General features: G+C 42.7%; 1 protein-coding gene across 2 annotated transcripts in view; it reads left to right on the forward strand.

Moving 5' to 3' along the window:
- Positions 1-3,997: 3,997 nt before the first annotated feature.
- LOC138612435 (voltage-dependent calcium channel subunit alpha-2/delta-1) overlaps positions 3,998-22,309 on the forward strand; it is a 66,300-nt gene continuing 47,988 nt past the window's right edge. For both annotated transcript variants that reach the window (XM_069685674.1, XM_069685675.1), the window contains exons 1-3: positions 3,998-4,176; positions 11,302-11,383; positions 11,618-11,734. In XM_069685674.1, the coding sequence (XP_069541775.1) occupies positions 4,088-4,176; positions 11,302-11,383; positions 11,618-11,734 (288 nt within the window). In that variant the 5' untranslated portion in view covers positions 3,998-4,087. The remainder of the gene's footprint in view (positions 4,177-11,301; positions 11,384-11,617; positions 11,735-22,309) is intronic.

The raw sequence follows: 22,309 nt of genomic DNA on the forward strand, positions 1-22,309 counted from the left end.
AAGCTGGAACATGCTGTTTGCAGGGAGGGATGCATCTGCAGTGATGTGCACATATCCGGACTGTGGAGATAATAAGTCTTAAATGGACAGCAGGCTGGCTTTGCAGACCTGAATGTCTGTTGTAGTCTCTTCCTGTCCTGTTTGGCGGCTAATCCAAATCAGAAAATGATGGACGTACACAGAGCAGACTGCATGTTTGCAGTGTAGAACTGAATCAGAAGCTCCTGAGGCAGGTCGAACCTCCTGAGCTGCCACAAAAAGTACATCCTCTGCCTTTTTAGGACTGTGTTGATGTTGGACGCCCACATATGTTCCAGTTGAATCATGGAGCCCAGACACCTGGAGGTTTCCACAGCAGACACAGTGCTGTTAAATATTTGGATGAGTTGAAAGTGTCAGGAGGTTTCTCCTGAAGGCCACTGTACTCTCCATAGTTTTCAGTGTGTTTGGCTCCAGGTTATTTCGACCACACAGAGTGTAGAGTTAACTGGAGCTAGCCTTGAAGACTGCCGGGCTACAGGGGCGCTTCCTGGTTTGAAAAGAAACGGATGTATTGGGGCGGCACAATAACACATTTAAGATGTTTTTTTAATGAGGAGACTGCAACAAAATCTTAGATAATCTTTTTTTCTATGACTGAAATGGATGTCTGTAATTGAGTAGCTTTTTTGTATACTTAGTATTTTTCAAAGTCGGTAATTTTACTTTTACTTAAGTATGTTTTAAATGAAGTAAAGTAATTCACTACTTTTGTACATCCATCCGTTACTGAGTTCAATATTTATCTACGGAAGAAAAACTGACTTGGACCAGACACCAATCAAATGCATCGCATCAGAAACAGGCCAATCAGATAAAAGTATCATGCGGCGCAACAAAACAGCGGTGCCAAAGTTTTTTGTTTAACCAGAAAGAGTCGTTAGATCAAATCAGATCTCTTCAAAGCCATTTAACCTTGCAGAACATGGGACTTTCTGGTCTACTGCTGCCTCGTTATACATTGTAACATGTTAGTTTGGAACCGAACTAACCCTTTAAAACACAATAACACAAACAAACTAACCGAACGAGGCAGCGGTCGACCATCAGCTACTCCCGTGTTCTGCGAGGTAAAATGACTGTTTTTGTTAATGGAGTCTGGTGCATGGAAGAGAGCGATATAACTGCTGTTTCTGGTTAAACAAAGGATCCAACTCTTTGACAAAAGGTCCATCTCTTGTTATTTTGACACCAAAACATGTAAACACAGGGCCCAGGGCCAAAGTTTCCTTTTAATTATAACTGGGGGCTGAGGGCTGCAGATTACACAATAAGCGTTCATAACCTCCTTTATGAAGCTATTTATGGCATGAGTTGGAACACCTGTTACTTTAACTACATAAACCTTTACATTGTCCCAACTGTACAATCATTTCCTCTCTTCCTTTTCAGTTCATTGCATAGGATGCATGTGTCAGGTAACATGGCAAAATGTGTTCATTATAAAAATCAGCGGGGTGGGAAAGTAACTCAGTAACTTTAACTTAAAGTTCTTTTTAAGTGAGCAACTTTTTACTTTTACTTGAGTACAATTTTAAACAGTACTTCTACTTGAGTAGAATATGTCAGTACTCTTTACACCTCTGGTTTTTGAACTATGGTGAACTTAAATATGAGCAAAAAAATGAACATAACAATGCATGTTATGCATATATAGACATGGGTGTCACAGTGGTGGGGTGGTTATCGTTGCCGCCTCACAGCTATAGAGGTTCCCGGTTTGAATGTCTATTAGGACAAAGTATCTCCCCGTGTCTGCATGGGTTCCCTTCGGGTACTTCCTCCCAAAGACATGCTTGTTAGGTTCATTAATGACTCTGAAATTGCCTGTGGGTGTGAATGTGAATGTCTGTCTCTATGTGTCAGCCCTGTGATTGACAGGCGACCTGTCCAGGGTGTACCCTGCCTCTGGCCCAATGACAGCTGGGATTGGCTCGAGCCCCCCTCCGACCCTGAACAGGATAAGATAGATAACAGATGGAGGGATGGATACAAACATCATTTTTCAGCGACTTATTCTTGTAATTTCAACATATTGCCTCCAGATGGCGGTATTCTCTATTGAATAAACTAAACCTTCAGTGTTAAGAATTACTAATGTGACCCAGGCTGCTGTTACACATAGTAGCATCAATGTCTATGCTCTTCATGTCTACAGGTGGTTCTCCCTCCTGAAGGCAGAATAACCCTCATAGGCTGATATTCAAAAAAGGATATTCCATTTTTCATTTTTATTATGAAATAGTTTGGATACTAATTTTCGGAAACTCCCACTTTCTGCGGAGTACAAAAAATGCTGGGCTAGGTAACCGGAGACGGGGTCTGACTGGATCCGTCTGACAAATTCCATTATTTTGTATTGTGGCCTTTTAATAATATCAAGAATAGAGGTGTAGCAGTCCAGGCATTAGTCTGACACCTCTCCCTGTTCAGGATATAGTCTGAGATGTTCTCAATTAATAAAAAGAAGTATTGAATGGGGATGTCTGCAGAAGAGACTGCCCCCCGTCCCATCCTCTCCGTGCCGCTCTGTGCTATTATGCTATTATGTTCCTCCTCTCCTCGCTACCTCTTCAGTTCTCACCATTCTCCTGCTTTTTCTCCATCCCATCAGCAGGTGCATGTGTTCCTCCGCTGGGGGAGATGAGTGTGAGAAAGGTGTAGAGAAAGGGTGTGTGTGTTTGTGGGTGGGTGGGGGGGGAGTTGGGGATGGGAGAGACAAAGAGAGAAAGAGGGGGGGGGAAGGGAGGAGGGGAGGGTGAGAGGACACGAGAGATGGTGTGTGGTTGCCAGGCAACGATTGATAACCAAATCCCCAAGCATCCTGCTTGAGCTGCCCTGCCCTCCCCTCCAGGCCTGAATTACACACACACACGCACACACACACAGACACACATTGTTGGTTTATAATATCACTTTGTTATTCAATCAATTCAAAGTGTTGATGCGCTTTTATTTTGAAATGATGATTGTAGATACTGCAGTGGTGCAAGGCCTTGTATATATTTTATATATTCTATCATTTATACGTTGGTGTTAGGATGCACAGCACACACGGCTGCAAACTCAAGCCTATAAAACAAGTGTGATTGATGGCACGGAGATTTATAAGGCTTTTACTGTACTTTGCTCATAAGGTTTTACACTATATGTGCGAAATCAATACATCTGTCACACTAGCTCTGATTCCCGTGTGGGACAGCCTCTCTCTCTGCTGGCTGCCACTCATGCAGCCAGTATGACTGATAGCGACTGCCGGCTAAGGCTGTGTTATCAAAGCTAGAAAATTCTCCCATACCTCGCAGGTACAAGGAATGGAAAGGTTGTAGGGCATTTTAAAGAGCTGAACCTGCATTTGTATTCAGCGTGCATCCCCTCGTGTGTTGGTGTGTGTGTGGTACCTGTAGACCCTCCTTTTAGCAGGTGTTTCATAATAGGGAGGTTACAAAAATAATGTGTTGCTCCTAATGTGGAGTGCTGTTCACCTCAAGGAGGAAAAATACAGAGTAGAGCTTCTTGGACCAAAACAAACATCACCTCTTATTTTGAAATTTCACATATTGTGTTATGTTTGTTACCATTAGTACCACTGTCACTGTTAGATATTATAATATAGTGGTTTAAATTGAATTAATTTAAGTCACTACAGAGTATCACAGACAATTTCAAAATAAAAGATTTTTTTTTAAAAAGCATATGTGTGTTTTTTTTCTCTCGCTCGATTGAAAGGAGGGGAAAGCTGGGTGAGTGAGAGAGAGAGAGAGAGAGAGAGAGGGAGGGAGAGTGTGAGAGAGAGAGAGCGAGAGAGAGAGACTGAAATCTCCAGCCTCAGTACCTGTTAGAGAGCTGGATGGCCGGCTGATCAGATTAAAGGCGTCAGCGTTGGTTAATCTGTGAAGGAGGGACAGACTGCCACTCACGCTGCTCCTGCTCACCGGCTCCCATTCACCGGCGGCGAGGCGGAGGGGAGCGGGGCACGTTCGCTGTTGTCGCGCGGCGGGGAATTTCCCCCCATTTTTTTTAATTTTTTTTAATTTTTTTTTTTACAATGGATACCTGCAGGGTACGAGTCTGGGTGTTTCTGCTCTTATTGTGGCAGGACGGCTCTTTGGCATCGCAGTTTCCGACACAGCTCATGTAAGTAAAGCCGCTGTAATCCCATTTGAAGATTCAGGTATGACTGTGCCTTGTTTCAAGTGCTTGTTAGGGACAAGTATCAGGTTTAATGAGCCACTCAAGGTGTGTAGGCTGTACTGTACGTGCGCGCGTGGGGTGTGAGAGAGAGACAGAGGGAGGTGGGCAGGTCGTTTCATTCATGCACCGGTGGTCATCCTGATGAAGACACGTCTGAGGGTTGACAACATTTCCTCTGGCTGGTGGCCTCCGGGCGGTGATTAATGACGGTTACCGTAATGAGCAGCGTGTCGCCGGTGGATGTTTAACCGTCACAGCTCTGGAGGAAGTTGTGGGGTAGTTAGCGTTGATTCTTCATGGTCGTCTTCCTTAATGCTAAAGTTACCTCTTGTCTCTGATCCGGACGAATTTGAGGTTAATTATTCCCCCATTAAATTATTCATTTGAAAAATCACAGCGATTGGACTTTTTCTTTTTGGTCCCTTTTGATTGCGTTTAAAGTTCTTTCAAAATAAAGTTCACAATTAAGAGGTTGACATCGTTCACCTGAACGCCTGTTTCAGATCTAACCAGCAGCATTAAAGGTCTAACTAGTTATAATCTAAACATATTGTGTTTTTCCAGTCATCATGCTGCAAACAAGCTAACTTAAAGTCTATAATAATACGTAAAATAAAACACAGATCCATCCAATTTGGGAAGAGTAGAGGGTTTTAGTCCTGTTAAGAATTTTGGTGGGGCTGCTCGATTATTTACTTCTGTATCAGAGGTGATTTTATAGAACCTTAAATAAAGAGCCTACTTTTTAAACCTTTTCTATTCATTTCAGGTCTCATCGCTTTTCAAGAGACACCTAACCAAACGTCCGATCACATTTCTAATATGTAAAGTTTGGTAGCCAGGCCGGCCAAGACAATACAAAGTCAGCTATTTCAATTATTTTGTGGAATCCACATCACAGTAGGCAAACTCAATATAACAAATGCCTTGCAGTTTGCTGACAGAACCAACATAATGTATTTACTGAGAGTCTCTTGCTGATATCTGAGTCATGTTTCCGAAGCTTCAAGTCACTAATTCAGATGCTACCACGGCAGATTGGACTGCTGGAGAGGTACATAATACATCAGAAGCGCTTTCATGGCTATCCTTTGGTACACACACGACTAGCGACTGAAAATATGTGTACGTTTGCAGCCTTATGGTCGAAGCAAACACCTTACATCTTTTTGTGTTAAATTTGCTTTAAGTACAAATCTGTGAATGAAGTCAGTACCATGAGGTGCTTGCATCTTGCAGGCAAAAAATGAATGCGCAAATTCGCAAACATGCGACTGCTCCTTTTACCCACCTTGTCATGCAAAGTGCCATGTTCAGGTCGTTCCATAAAGACGCGCCTTTTAGATTTCCGTTGTTAAAAAAGAAACCTTGCAGGCCCAAACATCCATCGCACTGAAAGCTGACAGTGTCTCTAAGGTTTGCTATGGTGACAGTGACCATTCAGGATCACTATTTCTGTATTCCCATGGCCTCTCTTCTTTTTTGTGGTTGATGAATACAAGTTCTATTAAAAGTAACGAAGGTTGCAGAGGGCTCTTTTATTGAATCCTCTGCAAGGAAAAACCTACTACCTGGATCACTCGACATAAAAAGTATATTCGTATGAATGTGAAATAACAACCTGTAAATATAAATATAAGCAGCACATATTCACGATTTATCCTCTAAGAGTCTGCATGACCATCTGCATGATACCACTATTGGCATAGGAGAGAAAGTGTTCTGTTGGAGTGTGCATAATAATGACAACGTAATAATGATGAGCGGAAAGAAATCAAAATGAACTCGATAAAACTCTCCTTTCATCGAGTGCATCCTCCTGGATTACACTGATCAAATGGAAAAGAGAAAACTACTGATGATTTAAAGGTGCTCTCGCACACTGTAACCAGCTGCTTTTGGGCCTCTTTACGATCCTTAATAGCTCTGTTGTTCCACTAAATACTCTGGAGATGAAACATTTTGCACTACCTCAGATTTCTACAGCAATATTTCAAGTGAATAAAAACAATTGGAATGAGAAAGAAAACACCACATCATGTGGGCTTTTTGGAGTTTGTTAGACTCTGGTGCTGGGCTGGAGAGAGCTTGATCCTAAATGATTATTTTTATGTTTCAGTATGTTGGCCGGGCTGAAGAAGGACTGAATTGGCCACTTGGGTGTGAGTGTAGGCTACAGAGCGTGAGCAGAGCACCGCGGGTTGTTTTGGTGCATTACTGTTGGCGTTTGAAAGCATCACTCTGCTTTAGCTATCCGGTCTTGACTGCGTCTGTCTTTGCCTCTGTAATGATGATGTGTAATTAGACTGTAGTTGAACACAGCCTCCGACTGAGACGCACACTACGGGCCAGCTCATTACTCTCTCTGGTGCCGGAGCGATGCAGCCACAACATCTGCCTCTCTCTTTCTTCTATTGTCTCTCCGCCTCTCTATCTGCTTCGCTCTCGTTTGCTCTTCCTGTGTCAGAAAAACAATGTAGGGCAGTGTCTGACCCAGTTGCCATTTGTGTGTGCGTTCATGTGTATGTGTGTGTGTGTGTGTTTAATTATCCAGGGTGGTACCACAGGCTGCAGTAATCAAAGCCCAGCAACCAGAGCAGAAATATTTTGCTACCTCAGCTTAACAAGACTGACTTTAATAGAGTTTAGGCATCTGTGTATTGCATACATTATGCTTGTGCTAACAATGTGATGATGATACGATAATTAGCATCACTGTACTTCACCTAATTTGCGTTCGCACGGAACGGGCTAAATGAGATACAGTTGCTGTGATTGCAGGCGGAGATCCTCTTGGAAATGGATCAACCTGGCCTCACCTTATTGCATTTATATAAAATGGCCATTAAACAAGGTTGGGACCTCAAGGGATTGTTTGAAAGGCGTGATATAAGGATGAAGAATTAATGTGCAGGGATTGCAATGCCTATGGATAAAGCATCTGAGCGTTAAAGGCCAATTTAACAAGAGGATTTATCATGTGGAGCAACAGGCGTGCAGCTTTGGGAGCAATAGCATAACTTTCTCTTTTATGGTCCTTTACTGTGTATAATGAGCCAAGTGAGCATTTTACAGTCCAGTCCCCTTTGTGTGCACATTGTAGTGTAAGGTATTTAAACACGCACACACACACACATACTTAACAACCTTACCAACAGAGGACTATGATGTTACTCTGACCAAGTGGGGATGTCTGTTTCTGGCCACTTTAAAAATATTAAAATAGAGTAGAAAATTAACTTCTAAGGCTTTTACTGTGATATTTCTTCCAATGTGGTTTTTTTGACTTGCAGGTGCTGAATTTTTCAAACCACGTTGAAACACTAACGCCCCCCTTGCGGTTCGGCGCCGCCCCCGCCCGCTGCCGGAGTGTGTTTCATTTATTTAACTACAGCGTGTCCCCCAGACAGTAAAACTTCATCGACATGAGTGAACACAGCATTAGCGGTGGAAACGCGAGTTTATGAACCACTACTACATTCGTATCATTAATTGTTAAAATGAAATCCGTGGTGATGGGCTAGTTGTTGTTGTAGCGGCTAAACTAGCATGTCGCGAGACCTGAGACGCGGGCTCTTCTCTGCCGATTAGATGTGCAGAGGGTTGAAACAGCGGTGCTCTGACAGCCAGTTGGCTGACGGTCACTGGATTCACCCCGCTATTGGTGTCACATAACCGCCGTATTGTGGTCATATGGTTACCGTGACAGCCCTACTTGCAGGCTTGAGCTATGTCTTCCTATCAAAGAGAGGACCTCCATGTATTGCACTTGAACTGTCTGTGCCCAGTCTTTTATAACTAATGAGTGTGAATATACTGATAGATTTTCTTTGTTTAAAAAATGGGTTATTTAAATTTAATGTTACTAATATTTAAATATTTCTCAGATACAAATATTATGAATAAAATTTAGGTCAGTTTAAAACAAGAAAAAACACGTCAAATATTCCCAAACAAGGGATTTAGTTTTGTGAGAACTGGGCTGACCTCTTCTGCAAAATGAGACAATTTTATAAAGCCTACGACAAAAGAATCTAAATTTGTTCGCACAAAGAAACTCGACGTCATCCATACTGAACATGCAGAAGAACACATGCCCACATACTGCACCACAGCCTGGGGTTATGTCATCCGTTTGTCAGCACCTGAAAGTTTTTGTTACAGAGATTTACACTGCTAGCAGTAGCTTTCAGTGAAGTTAAACTCTGGAGAGACGTCCCTCTGCTTCTCTGAATGCCAAGTCCCTGAAAGCGCAAACACACCCCCCCACACACACACAGAGTGCACGAACACACACACATACACATAAACTCTAACTCAGAATTGACTTGTCAATGCTTCAGGCTTAGAGAGCTTAGGGTTCCAAGGTCCACTAAAACACCTTACAATCAGTTTATTTGGGGACAAGGAAGGGTCGGGCGAAGGAGAGGAGAGACGAGGATCAAGAGAGGAGAAGCTAAGATGGGAAAAAAGAATGAAAGAAAGCCAATAAGAGGAGAAGAGAGGAGTGATTTTCTCAACACATAATGGTTTCAGTTGGAAAAATATCCTTTTGGAACCATATAGGATCGGATTTATTGGCCAAGCTTGTTCACATAAGAGGAATCTGACCGGTTGTGTTGCTCTTAAATGCAAGTAGGACCTGTATCCCCAACAGAAGGAGAGAAAACCCAATGTTAATAGACCATGCATGAGGTTATTAGATTATAAGTGTGGCAAATTGTGGCACATTAAACCCAATTAGTCTTGAGTGGAAAATAATATTAAATCAGTTGAGCAAAAAACTCTTTTAGTTGATATTCTTGGCTTTTCATCATCGTCTCCATCACCACACAGAGTTTGCTCGAATAAACTTTAACATGTAAATTCAAAATTCAAACATTTTTAAGGCAGAGGCAACTTGGCACTCCTCACCTCCAGAGCTGTCAAAAAATGAAGCAGCAGATGGAGAAGTTCTGACTTTTAGTTCCTAGTTTAGCTCCCAAAAAAACTTTCCACAATGCAGCTCAGCACCGCCTGACACCCTTCAGACTCTATGCTTCAGCTTAAAGACATGTGACTCCAAGGCTGCCTGAGATAACGCTGGTGTCAACATTTGATAGTTTTGGTTGGATTGAGCTGAGTTGAGTTGAGCTGGTGTATATGTTGAACAATAGGTAACAAAAAAGTATAAAAATATCAATATCAACAGTGTCACCAATGTGTTTTTTGGCGACCTGAGAGCACTGACTAGTTTGATTTTTAAATGTTACAAACTTAAAGACCCCCTCCAGTGAAAATCAAGTGTTGTCAACATCTCCATGTGGTGTTCTTCATGTGCTACAAGACACATCAGGGACAATATCAGCAGTCATCTCCACGGCTTGGCCTGTCTGCTTTTAAACCGCAGTGTACCAAGGACAGGCTGAACAACACGTTTTCACATTGGCAGGGTTTGTGATGTCACAAACCTAAGGCCCAATCCCGTTAATGGACGGGCTGACGCTATGAATCTTATTATGTGCAACCTATGGCAACCACTTTGGCGTTGCGCGAGCCAGCTGTGACGTTAAGTTTACTTTACTTCTAATTACTAATTTTTAAGCTAGCAAGTTTCAAGTGGCAGAGACGTGTTTTGTTTTTACGAAGGAGGGGGCGGTTGGAAATTCGCATAGTGGGCGGGGCCTATGCAGATTCAGGAATTTATAATCAGGGAAAAAGGAGGCGATGCCTTGGGAGGATTTTTACAAGGGAATTAAACGTGTCAAAAAAAAAAACATATCAGACACAATTTATTATTTCAAGCAGAGCATTTTATAATACGTCTTAAAACATGACTGGAACTGCTCTTTAAAGTAGGGGATGCCATAAAGCACACCTACACGCTGAGTAATGTCCGACCCTGTTCTAATATCTACCTTCCCCTTTCTTTGCCTGCACAATTTCCCACTGTGCTATTCCCTGTAGAATTCCCAATCTTGCAGAGTGTCTCATCTTTCTCCACAGTCTGCTTCCTCTGATTTTTCCCCATGCATTGTAGATTTTTGTGTCCCCGCTGCCTCATCCCCATTTCTTTCCTGGCTTCTTCATCTTCTCTACCTTTCTCTCTTTATTTGCATCTCACCTCCTCCCTCAGCTGTATCGAGCATCAGAGTAGATGTTATGCACAGGTCCCGTAACTTAGACGGCTGCGAAGTAAACTTTTGGGGAATCGTTTCGCGGATCTTTCTTTCTATGTTTATTCAACTTTGTAGGGTCTCTTTGGCATTATGCAAGATCACGGTGGAGTTTGTGTGAATGCATCGCTCTAAGAGGATCTGTATCCCATGCTTGCCTGTTGACATTCTCATAGAATATTAATGCCACGGTCTCAGTGTGCATGTAAGTGTTAGCGCATGCATGATAACATATACGATGAATTAATGCATCCACATGCACGCACAAGTGTTGCGCTCCTACGAGCCTCTGGTAGCAGGTATGCCTCGAGATGAGCCAGATTATTCCAACAAGCTTCCATGTCGCCTAATGCAAGATCTCAGAGGTCCTTGTGTTTGTGTTCCCTGCGCAAGGAGTGATTTACTATTCCAGTGTATTATAGTGCATGCTGGGAGCTTATTGTAGTTTGACAAGATGATTGGAGCAGGATGAGAGGAGGGTATATTCCAACGTGTGGCACCAGCAGGGCAGACCCAATGTCCCCTGAGCTCTTTGATGTTCGCTGGTCCTGGCCTCTCGCCTGTCCACTCACATCCCCGTCAGCGCTCACAACACAGGCTGACACTTATCTGATTGGTTGACTTCACGTTTGAACTCTCCTAAAGTAATCGTATTGGTTGACTCCCGCTGACACGTGTTTGATTAGATGGCATTGCATCTGTTGTCTGTGATTCAGGCGATGATTGGTTGACATTTTGTTTGACCTATCAGAGAGATTCTCGCGGGCCTTGTTTGTTTTTACGCCGTGTGTCTGGACGGTCTTGTTGGATGATGGATGTTAGATAACTTCATTGACAGTTTAATTGTGAAAGGCTGTGATGTGTGTTCCAAGCTGGTAACAAGATTGATTGTGTGCATTTCTTTGTCCCGTAGGATTAAAGAATGGGTTGATCAGATGCAGAAAGAGCTCGTCACCCTGGCAGACACAGCCACGGCGGGGAAGGGCCTCACTCAGGTATAAATACCAACACGCTACACGCACACATAATCCAAATTTACAGTAGTATGGACCCCAACATATTATAAAACATCAGGGAAGGTGCATCATTCTTGTTTAAAAGTTATATTCTGCTCAAGATATAATATTTTGTACTTAGCAAAAATCTATTTAAACACATATCTGACACTGACACATTCATCATTAGTTACGTGTGTGGTTTCATGTCTTAATCACTCTCTTCCTGTCTAGATTTTCCTGAGAAACCAAGACCTGTACTCTGTGGAGCAAAACGACGCAGAGGAGCTGGTGGCCAGAGCAGCCAGAAAAATTGAACAGCTGCTGCTGAAGAGGTCGGCTGCCTTGGAGGTAAGACTCACCCCACTTACAGGAACCAACTGTCAGATTGCAATTTAAAACTGTCGGTTTTAAAACTGTGCAGGAAGAGATCTTTATTAGCCGGGGCTGCGGAAGGACGTTTTCCATCTGCTTCTTGTCAGGATATTGTAAACTTGGATATGTCTATCAAAAACAAAAGTGAATGTGGGGAACAATGTCTTTAGTGCGCTTTTGGTTAAACTTTTGTGGCTTGTACTGATTCTCACATTGTGTATAGAAAAATATACTGTTGAAAAAATTTGTTTTAAAGGGCCAGTTCGCCATTTTTCAACCTCTGTCTTATCATGCTATTATGGGGAGCTAATGGCATTATGGTAGAAAAAATGCAATGTTGCTCTGTGCCTTTGGAGGACACTATCTGCTTCTCCAATGGGCCCTGGAAAATCTACACCAGATACGTAAAACACGTCATCTGGTGGAGACCAGGGAGCTCGCTAAACTACACTTCCTCAATCTAGGACGCCCGCCACCGATGTCATGCCTCGTTCCAAATCGTCAGGTTTGAAATGTAGACTGCAGACCTGAAGCTTTTTTTGATGATCCACCGGTATATTCTCATCGTATTTCGGAGCCATTGCCTGCAGTGAAACGGTAGTATTTCACTCCTGCATCTCTCGCTGGGCCGTTCCTTTCAGAGGGAGGGGCGCAATGCACGCTGGGTGTTGTAGGAATGTAGAATGGGCGAAACCATGAGCTGTTTGTACAACTTTCTCCACAGCTATGGCGCCAATTTCAAATCATATTGCTTCTATCGATTACAGAGAACACCAGCTTTGACTGACAGTGGCTTTCTCCAGGGGCAAATTGCTCCTTCACGTGCGCTCAGCCTACATGATACTTTTAATGGGCCGATGTTGCTACTACCAGACTACAGGACAGATAGAGGAAAACTAAGAGAAGAGCTGGAAAATGCGCCTGCAGGCTTCAGCTGCACAGTTATAATGTTGCTGTGAAGATGTAATTAGAGAAACGTTGTAATCCTAAAAATCAAAATATGAAGATTTATATGATCTTTGTAAAAGCACGAGCCTCTTTTGTTGATTGAACATTTGCTGGATATCTAATTATCTCTGTAGCGCCTGTATTAACAAGCTTCAAAAGAATAGTTTGTTTTATTCCAGGGATGAATTACTCATTATCCTGCTAAGCCAAATTTAATTACAGTAGTACTAACTATGTAAACAAGGAATTTAGCTGAATTTAGATCAACTGATTCACAAGTTATTGCCGACATAAAGTGTCCAATTGCAGTTTCACCACCATTTGGCTTTTTACTTACTCAATTATTTATCAGGATGAGGTTTTACACTAATCCTTCACTGGATTGCTGCACTAAATGGAGAAAATCTGATTCAAAAACTGCATTAATCCATGGCAACAATGTCCCCGGTCCTTCTTCAAAGCTAAAGGCTTCCTGTGGGGCGATTTCATACGGATACTAGTTTGTATATGTGCTAACAACTGTGGCTGAAGCATGCACACAAAGAGTAGAAGAGAGATCTTTTTCTGCTGGATTCGATGTGATAATGAGAGCTCTGACCCTGGGGATGCTCTCTCATTCTCCCCCTCTCTTTTTGTCCTTTTTTTTAAACCCAAAGTGGGTCAGAGATGCTCGTCCATATCAGGAGTTTGAACTGTTTTTATTCATTCACCATGCTCTGCCTTTATAAGGCATGCCCATTGTTGTCTTATTAGTAATGGAGAAGGAGTATTTATGAGTGTTCATAAACACATCGCCGGCTTGGTGTCTGTCTTGTGTGTGTTAGGTAAACACCCCGGTGTTCTTATCATTTTCCAAGTGCTGGTGCCATAAGTTGCGTAAGCAGCAATTAGGAAATTGGCTTCAAAGCGTTTTCCCAAAGAGGGGTGGTTGTCGGGGTCTGGTGTGTTAGTCGTGGTCGGCTAGCCTGATGCTGCCAGTCAATCCAACCTCCAGAGATTGATCACTTCTCACCCTTTATTGCGTCTCACCCGCTCCGGCAAGTAACCTCAAGGCACAGTGATATTGAATTCTTAGTCCTGTGCAGATAAATGGATGATATGAAAGAAGAGCGAATGCATGAACATGATAGATGCATGGAGCGACGGATGCATAGACTTAGCAAAGGAAGACAGGTGGTATAGTGAGAGAAAAATATGACGGTTGAAGCCGAGAACACGGATGGCTGTAGATTTAAGCAGACACAACGCAGGAAGAGAAGGTTCTTTGCAGAGATCCTTTGTTGTTCAGTCACTTTGATAGCTGGAAGAGACGCTCAATGTCAACATATTTGGAGGAAGACCAAGACACGTTAGAAACTTTCACTTTAACTACCTTCATCCTCCCTTCGCCTGCTTGTCTCTCTCTCGGGGCGTCTCTTACTTTCCGTCTCTGATCTCCAGCTCTGCGTGACGGATGACCTTTGAAAGGCCACGGTTTACCGAGCCACAGGTGTGTGAAGCGAGAGTGTGTCTACCCATGCTTCCATAAATAAGTGTGCGGCAGAGTGTCACATGCATTTTTAATGAGTACTTGGTGGGAGAGATTGCTTTATCAAAGGATTTACAATGTATGCTGGGGTTTGATCTCAACAGGAAACTCTTGTAGTTACACACTTTAGCCAAGGCAGGAGGGAGGCTGAGGCTGAGGGTGCTGCAGCTCCCCCTGCTGGCCAGAGTGAAACCATTTTACTGCAAATAATATTGTTCTTTGCTATTTCTGTTTATATGCTTGTCGATTCATTATTCTGTTTAGTTCAAGCATGAAAAATATGGTAAACTTTTGCAATTAACTTGCCGTCCAATTAAGTATCCTGAATTGTGTGCCTTCAGCTCAGCTTAAAGTTTAGAGGATCTTTTGAACATAACTTAGCATTTATGCAGATTCTGGAAGCTTTTATCCTCCTAAATCCAGTGTTTCCTTTTTTTTGTGGCTGAATTTTTGTGTCCCCTTGTGTACACATGGCAGAAACTAACCCAGTAGCAACCTTTGGTGTAGAGAGGAAATAAAAACACAGGCTTTGTGCAGAGAAAGTACTCACAGCGGCTTTAGTTTCAGAATTATATATAGAAAGTTATTAACATTTGTCAGCTGTTATTCCTCCCCTGTTCCCTCTTTACAGAAGTAAGACTCATTATAATTGTCTAGCTGTTGTCTGTGGTAAGCTAAGGTTAATGTATGCTAAGCAGGTAGGTAGGTAGGTAGGGTTCATGTGTTTCTATGCTTACAGAGAACATATGCAGTCATTGACCTGAAACCTGACACTCTGATTAGAGTCAGGTTTATGTCTGTCAACTCAAACACTTATAGAAGCGCTTAGACGTTATTAGTTTTATAGGATGGAATTAGGTTTCATGGTTATTTAAGACGAGGCTTAAGAATATGGAGCCGCTTAGGGGTCATTTAAATCAAAAGTTACTTCTGCCGCTTATAGAGAGAGACGGGGAAAGAGAGAGAGAAAGAGAGAGAGGAGAATCTGAAAACGTTTGTCAAAAGTAGTTGACCACATAGTGAGAGTGTATGACCTGCCTCGGGCTAGATCCAATTACCTCAACCCGTCTCTCCCTCCCCTCCCCTCTCCTCCCCCACCCGCAGCCTGCTCTCTCTTTGTCTTTCAGTCTGTGCGCTCTTTAATTAAAAACTTATTTATTGATGCTGCACAACTGTTAAGGCAAAAGGCAAACTGATAAAACACTGAGGACAGACATCCGCACACACGCTCACACATCAAGGTATTGTCTATAGTCCACCTCCCTCTGTTAATAACGATCAGCAGCCGTGTGTGTGCTGCAGTTGTTTGAACAATCTGCATGAGGTGCTCTGTGTATGTGTGTGTGTACTGAATGGGTGTGTGCATTTCTTTCTGTTCTCCTGAGGTGAAGGCCTCTATCCAGTGACTAATGAGCCAGTCTACAACATCACTTAGAGTAATATCTCAACCAGCACCAGTAAAACTCTACAGGACACAGGTGGCCCAGTGTGTGAGTGTGTATATTTAGTATGCAAAGTCTTGTCATTTGCTTCCTACAGTATATGTGTGTAGGTTAAAGCATATGTTTTCAAAGCTGGCATCGTGATAACTCGCAATTTCAGTTCATTATTGTCAATAATTGGAACAGAAGGGAATCAGTGCAGCTGCCTTTTTTTTAACAAGGAATATTCCATTCAAATTCTGAAGTCTTACCTGCAGCACACTCTACTACTCCTTATGAAATCAGTACTTTCCAACCATAGAGTGTGTATAAGAAGCGAGCGCAGCCGGTTGGTCAAGTTCCACATTTTGGCCGTCACCATGTCGGTTTCCTGGAACCAGAATATTTGGATGAGAGGTTGAAGCAGCAGAGGAGCGCGGAGTTTGCGAATGCTAATTTTTCAAAGCTACACAGTCAATGCCGAAGGCTAATTCATTAGCTGGTTAATTAGAGCGCTTACCACAGTGTTTCCCACAAAATGAGATTCTATATGTGGTGGTAGCTGCCGGGTTTTTTTTATTTATTAGACACAGTAGCCAGCAGCACCCACCTGTCACTTAGAGTGGCAACGCCCTATTTATGCATCACTTTAACCATTAAATATTATTCAAGAAATGTACCCCCCTGTGTAGGTCTTATTAATGGGGAAATAAGCTGAAGAGACATAAATGTTTTTTGGACCAGGCTATAGGGGATTGACTCGATTTTGTAGGCAGCCTCAAGGAGCCAAAGGGAAATCAGCTTTTGGCATGTTGGCTTTATTTTTCAGCCTTCGAGGTTGCTGCTTGGTTCCAACCATTAGTTTCCAGAATATGGCTAAACACACAGTCCTGTATTTCTTATATTTTCCAACATTTGTTTCAGCTATGTGAACTCCTGACTAGTAAAGCTGCCCACGATGTTCTTTCATGGAATCCAATGAAGCAGGAAGGATGTTCAAACAACTTGCACTGTTACACTCATGAGCCCAAAACAAAGCCCCGAGCATCCCTTGTGCAGCATTGGCCCACAACATCAAGGCTTTTGCTGCACTGTCTATTCAACCAGCTGTCCTTATTTCTCCTTATTTTAACATATTAGCCTTTGTTCTAATGGCTTTAGTTACCACCACAGGATAGGTAGAGCATGGTAGCTCCCTTGTATGTCCCCACTTTTTCTACAATTTACACCCACAAGATAACATCTCTTCAAGAGGTCAATATACCTGGCATACTTGATTCTGTTACTGTTACAAGGTCTCAACATTTACAATCATTGCAACAGGTCTATAATACGTAGATATCAATTGAAACCAGTAGAGTAAATCAGATCAATGATGCAGTTAGGATATTACTTACTAATAATGTCCCAACCCTCCATGCGGTGCTGAGGAACATTATGAACAAACTTTTGTGTTAGGGTTAGGGTCATCTCAAAAATGTGATCATAATGACACTAACCCAGTCCACATTAAGCGACACAAGGTTCTCCTCTTGCTTTTGGAAACATTAGAAGAAATGTCTTTATGTGTTTAAATCGCTATAGACTTAACGCTTAATATTAAGATCCTTGTAATAAGCGTTAGTTAATAGGTAATAAGGCCCGTATAAGTCCTGATAAGATGCTTATTAATATTAAATATATGTTAATAAGAATATATAAGTGTTAATAACAGTATCATAATCATGTTAAGTGTTAGGTTATATCACAATTATAAGCACTTATCAGAATTTATTAACTTTAATAAGGCACTGTTCTCGCTTTAGATTCAGTAGCTGCAAGAAAGCATAATTAACTGTTTATAGGCGCATAGTTAATTGCTAATTACTGCATATTAAAACATGTATTCATATTAATAAAGCAACTGTAAAACTTGGTAAAGGCTTAACAATGGTAATAGGTAAGTGCGTAAGACTCAATGAATGAGTTTGTTATGCTATTATAAACAATAATAAGAAACTCATAAGGCTTTTATTAACGCTCTTAAGCTGTCTATACATTGTTTACAAGTGTCTTATAAGTGCCTATGTCTATTGTCTGATGTCCTGTAGATATTTAAACTTTATTTTTCAGTAGCTTCATTAAGCATTTTGTGCAGAGTTCATACGTACAGGATCTTTAAACTCACAGTCTGTTCAAGCTCCCACTCTTTTATCACTAACACTGTGCTTATATGCATTTTACATGACACAGCCAGCCTCGCATTTGTTTCTTTCTTACCATTACCCAGCAGTGTTCGCACAATGAGAGCTATATTTCTATTTTTGCACCACTCTGGGTTACACAAGTACTCAGCTTTCTATTCATGAATCCACCTTGAAGTCTACATTAAAGAGGAACATCAGGTAAAAAACCTGTTCCCGGAACTTTTGCAAATATTTGCAGAAAACAAACCTGTAATGTGGTTCAGTGTAAATAACACAATATGGAGTATAGCAACTCTTCTGTCTCTATGGCATATCTGGATTATTCTGTGAATTACCTTACTTTTTATAGGACATTAAACATCTTACTAGATGGTAAACAACATAAGGTATGTTTTTCTTCCCAAGTTGTCACCATGCATGGACCTATATCTTGTTATCTTCATCATTATAATGTTATCTAAACTTGACAGATCCCTCACTCACTCCTTTTATTCAGAGGTGCCGTTAAGTGTTAGCGGTGTTATTTGTGCACATCTTAACTGGAGTCTTTGTGCCCCAGGTGTTGGACCATATTTTTATTAATCTGTCGCCTGCTGTCACAATGTTGTAATAATGAGCGCAAGATGTGACATTATAATGTTTTCATGAGTGTGTGTGCGTGTTTGTGTGTGTGCCAGCGCAACGCCGTAATGAACCGAGGCTGTGATACGATCAGAGATATTTCAGTCTCCAGAGCAGATGTTACTCAACCTCCCATCTCCGCTCCGCGCTGATCATATTAAGCAGACGAGGTGTCTGCATGTGTCTCAGCGAGTGTGTGCGTGCGCTTGCATGCGTGTTTATGCGAGTGTATATGATAGACGGAGAAAAAAAAAAGAGGGAGTGGGAGGGAGCGGTGCAGATGGGGAATTCTAACTAGACTTATGGTAAGCCAGGGACAAGAGTCTAATACATTCATAGAGGAGAGATCCAAACAGTGTTGGTGGAGAACAACATGTCTGTGCTTACATTTCAATGTCTCCCTGCCAGGAGATTAAGTTTCTCATAGCTAATATAGTTATTAACAGACATGCTCATTATTCAGAGTCAGTGTTGTGATATTTTGTTATAATTACAGCAATTAGGACGAGACAAGATAAGTAGTACTGTCTCTTTAAGATCATTATGAGAAATCTAATAGTAATATGTGCGTGTTCTGACTGTTATGGTGTCACATCTCCATTTATTTAAGCTTTTATTTTGAAAGTCTGTTATTTTTCATGCTTATATTCACTTTTGTCTTCAATTTATCTCAACGCCACCCAATATTAATAACAGTAACAATCAATTTTTAGCTTTTGAAGCAGCAGATTCACCTCGCAATCATGTGACGTGCATGCTGTTCATATAACGTCTCTACAGTACACACGTATTTGTGATACACGCATGAGAGCAAAAGAGCCGCAGAGAGCGGCTGAAGCAGGCAGCAGCTGTAGATTTACCGTTCCCATCGGAGGGTTTGGCCTCGGAGAGAAGCCATGTGGAGCAGCGGGGCTCTCCCCTGGGCTCTCGCAGCTGCGGATACCTCTGCTCTCTCTGTCTGTCTCGTGCTCGCCTCTTCTCTCTTCTTACCTACTTCCTTTGCATCCCTTGCTTTCTGTAAGCCTTCCTTCTCACTGTACTGCTACTGTACCTCTCCTGCGTCCAGCTCCTGACCTTTCGCCACAGTCCTCTGTCAAATGGAATTTGAAATCATGCTTTCTTTAGATCTTCTGACCTTTGACCTCTCTCTTATCGTGCTCTTACCTCTTTACTTCACTGTGCTCTTTTGTAATACATCTCTCCTACACCTTCTCTCTCCCCTTTTCTCCATTTCCTACTTTCCTCAAGTTTTTATCTCACCTCCGATTCGACACACTCATCAGACACACGCGTAGGAGGGTGAATTAGTTTGTCCTTTTCCCAGGAAACCAACATAAACATCGCTGGATTAGGCGTCCATCACTCTTTACCGAACAACCTCCGTCCAACCTTGCTCATTTCTCCCCGTATAATCCCAGCGTTCACTCTCATGAGCAAAGTTTTAATGAGAACTACAAACACTGCGATCGTGCTGAGTCAGAGTATTGTTTTCCTCTTTGTACTGTCCTCTCCGTTTATCCATCTGCTCATAATTCATATTTCCGGACTTTTTTGTACTCCCCCTTTTTTTTTTACCATCCTGTCATCCCTTTGAGTCAGGACTCATTATGGCGCGGATGTAACCGGCGTCCACGACTGCGGACACGTTGTCAGAAACGAGCAGAGGGAAAGATAAGACTGAATGTGGGTGTTAATGATCTCTTAGGCCGTTACTACTCTTGCGAGGATTGCTTTGTTGTCTGGGGGAGAAGGCAGTGTGCTCTGAATGGCCCATTGATTTCAGGCGTGTGGAGCCTTTACACACACATACACACACACACACTGAAGGAGTCTGGGAGGCTCTGTGAGGTTTAGCAGAGCCTGTCTCATCTTCCCTGTCTATCCTTTAAGCTGTGCTCTGCTTTCTCACTAAATGCACGGTGGGCTGCCGGGCTGCCCTGGCAGAATGACAACTAAGCGAGCGGGGCCGAAATACCTCTCGGTTGGGGCGGGCAGGTAGGACTAGGCTGCCATCTAACACTCCGGATGTTTGTGCGCTCTCTGTGGCTGCAGCGTAATGACCTCATGCATCAGAGGAAGGAGCGTGAAATGATAATATTATATCATGTGGCCTATTTGGCCGTCGGAATATTGATAGGTGCAACCTTTATTGCGGTCATCATAAGGTCGTTTTTAAGTACAAATGGGATTAAGATGTAGAAAATAACACGTTGCCTGCGGATGATATTAGACGTTTGTGCCACCTAGTATTACATTTCATGATCCCTTCTCCTCTTTGCTTCATTTTCTCACTGAAGCACCTCATTCCTTAAACCGCTCCACTTATGGATGGATCCAATTCCTGGTCCCCCGGCCTCCGTGTATCCTTCTCCCCCCATTAAGGCCTGCAGGGGAGCGTTGGCTCTCCTCATATCTCCAGTGGTCATCCGGTGACAGAGTGCACTCATTACTGCGTGGAGCTGGGGTATCCATACTACAATAAGTCAGAGGAGACTAATGAGCAGTTAGATCAAGCAAGCTACAGGGAGTGTGTTATGCACTCCCATAACTAAGCAGTTGTAGTGCTAAATCTGTGCGTTTCAACTGAGCAACGCTGGCTGCTAATCAATTGGCAGAAGCAGCAACTTGCCGTCACTCTGTAATGAGCCGTTATGCCGGTTTAGAGAGGTTAGCTGTCACTCAGGGAGCCGTCTCATCAAATCACGCCTCTGTAGTTTAAAGCGGATTTTATTGCGGCTTTGCTTTCTTTGGGTGGAGGGATTACCTGTCTGTGTGTGCGTGTCTGACAAAAGAGAGAGATATAGGGAGGGATACAGAGAAAAAGAGAGGAGTAATTAGGTATCCTTCCTCACACACCCCCTCCTCACCCTCCCCCCGTAGCTCCCAGAGGGGAGAGGAGCCTCGTCAAAGCCCTGTCATGAATTTTTTAACAACCCGGTCGGTCTGCTCTCTCAGGAGGTGCATTTGTGTGTGTGTGTGGGGATTTGCATGTGCGTGTTTATACACAGAAAACATGCGAAGGAGAGGGTATATTAACACAAATAATGTTAAGTAGTCCTATATTCTCCATTAATGTCAAACAGATTGCCGGAGCATGATGCATGATTTATCAAGTATTGAGCAGCTGTTGCTCATGTGTCATATCACTTACAGCATCACAGTGAGAGAAGAAACCCTGGACCAAAGGAGAGATCTGTAATCAATATCCATATGTTACTAGAACGCATGTGTGTGGCTGCATGCATTCGTGGTTGCACAGCACTATGTATCAGCATTTCAGGAATTGAACAACAAATAAACTCACGCAGAAGTAAAAAGCTCAGTGACACTGACTTTAACCAAATGACAAGACCTCCTGCACGTCTCCTTTTCAGCACATATCAACCATAGACTGTATAAATAGTGGACGTAGTCTCAGTGACGTCTCCCACTGGTTTCTGAAGCTGCGTTTTGAAGCCCAAATTGCGCCCGCGCTGGGGGTCGCCATATTGGAAATGCCAGAGTCAGCTAATCCAGAACCAGGCAAAGAGGCGGAGCGCGAGCGAGGTGAAGCCTATGGCTGAGCTCTATGGGCGGGCCGCATGAATCCGTCAGCTACGGCTAAAGAAGCTAGGCTATATGCTCAGCGTAGCTAGCGGTTATTTGCCATAGACTATATAAATAATGAATGAGCTAGTTTAACTTCGTGTTTCCCACAGAGGAGATTCTGTTTGTGTCGGTGACTGACAGGTGCAGGTGTTTATTTATCATTCTAAAGAAGTAGCGGACTCGCTGCTCGCTCGACTGGTGAGATAGCGGCGAGTCGACACGTGAAGGGAAACTTAAAATAACCGATCTTCTCATCACT

This window comes from Semicossyphus pulcher, unplaced genomic scaffold, assembly GCF_022749685.1.
Source record: "Semicossyphus pulcher isolate SPU_LCO1_2020_fin unplaced genomic scaffold, fSemPul1.0.p SCAF_8, whole genome shotgun sequence".
Taxonomy (NCBI): domain Eukaryota; kingdom Metazoa; phylum Chordata; class Actinopteri; order Labriformes; family Labridae; genus Semicossyphus; species Semicossyphus pulcher.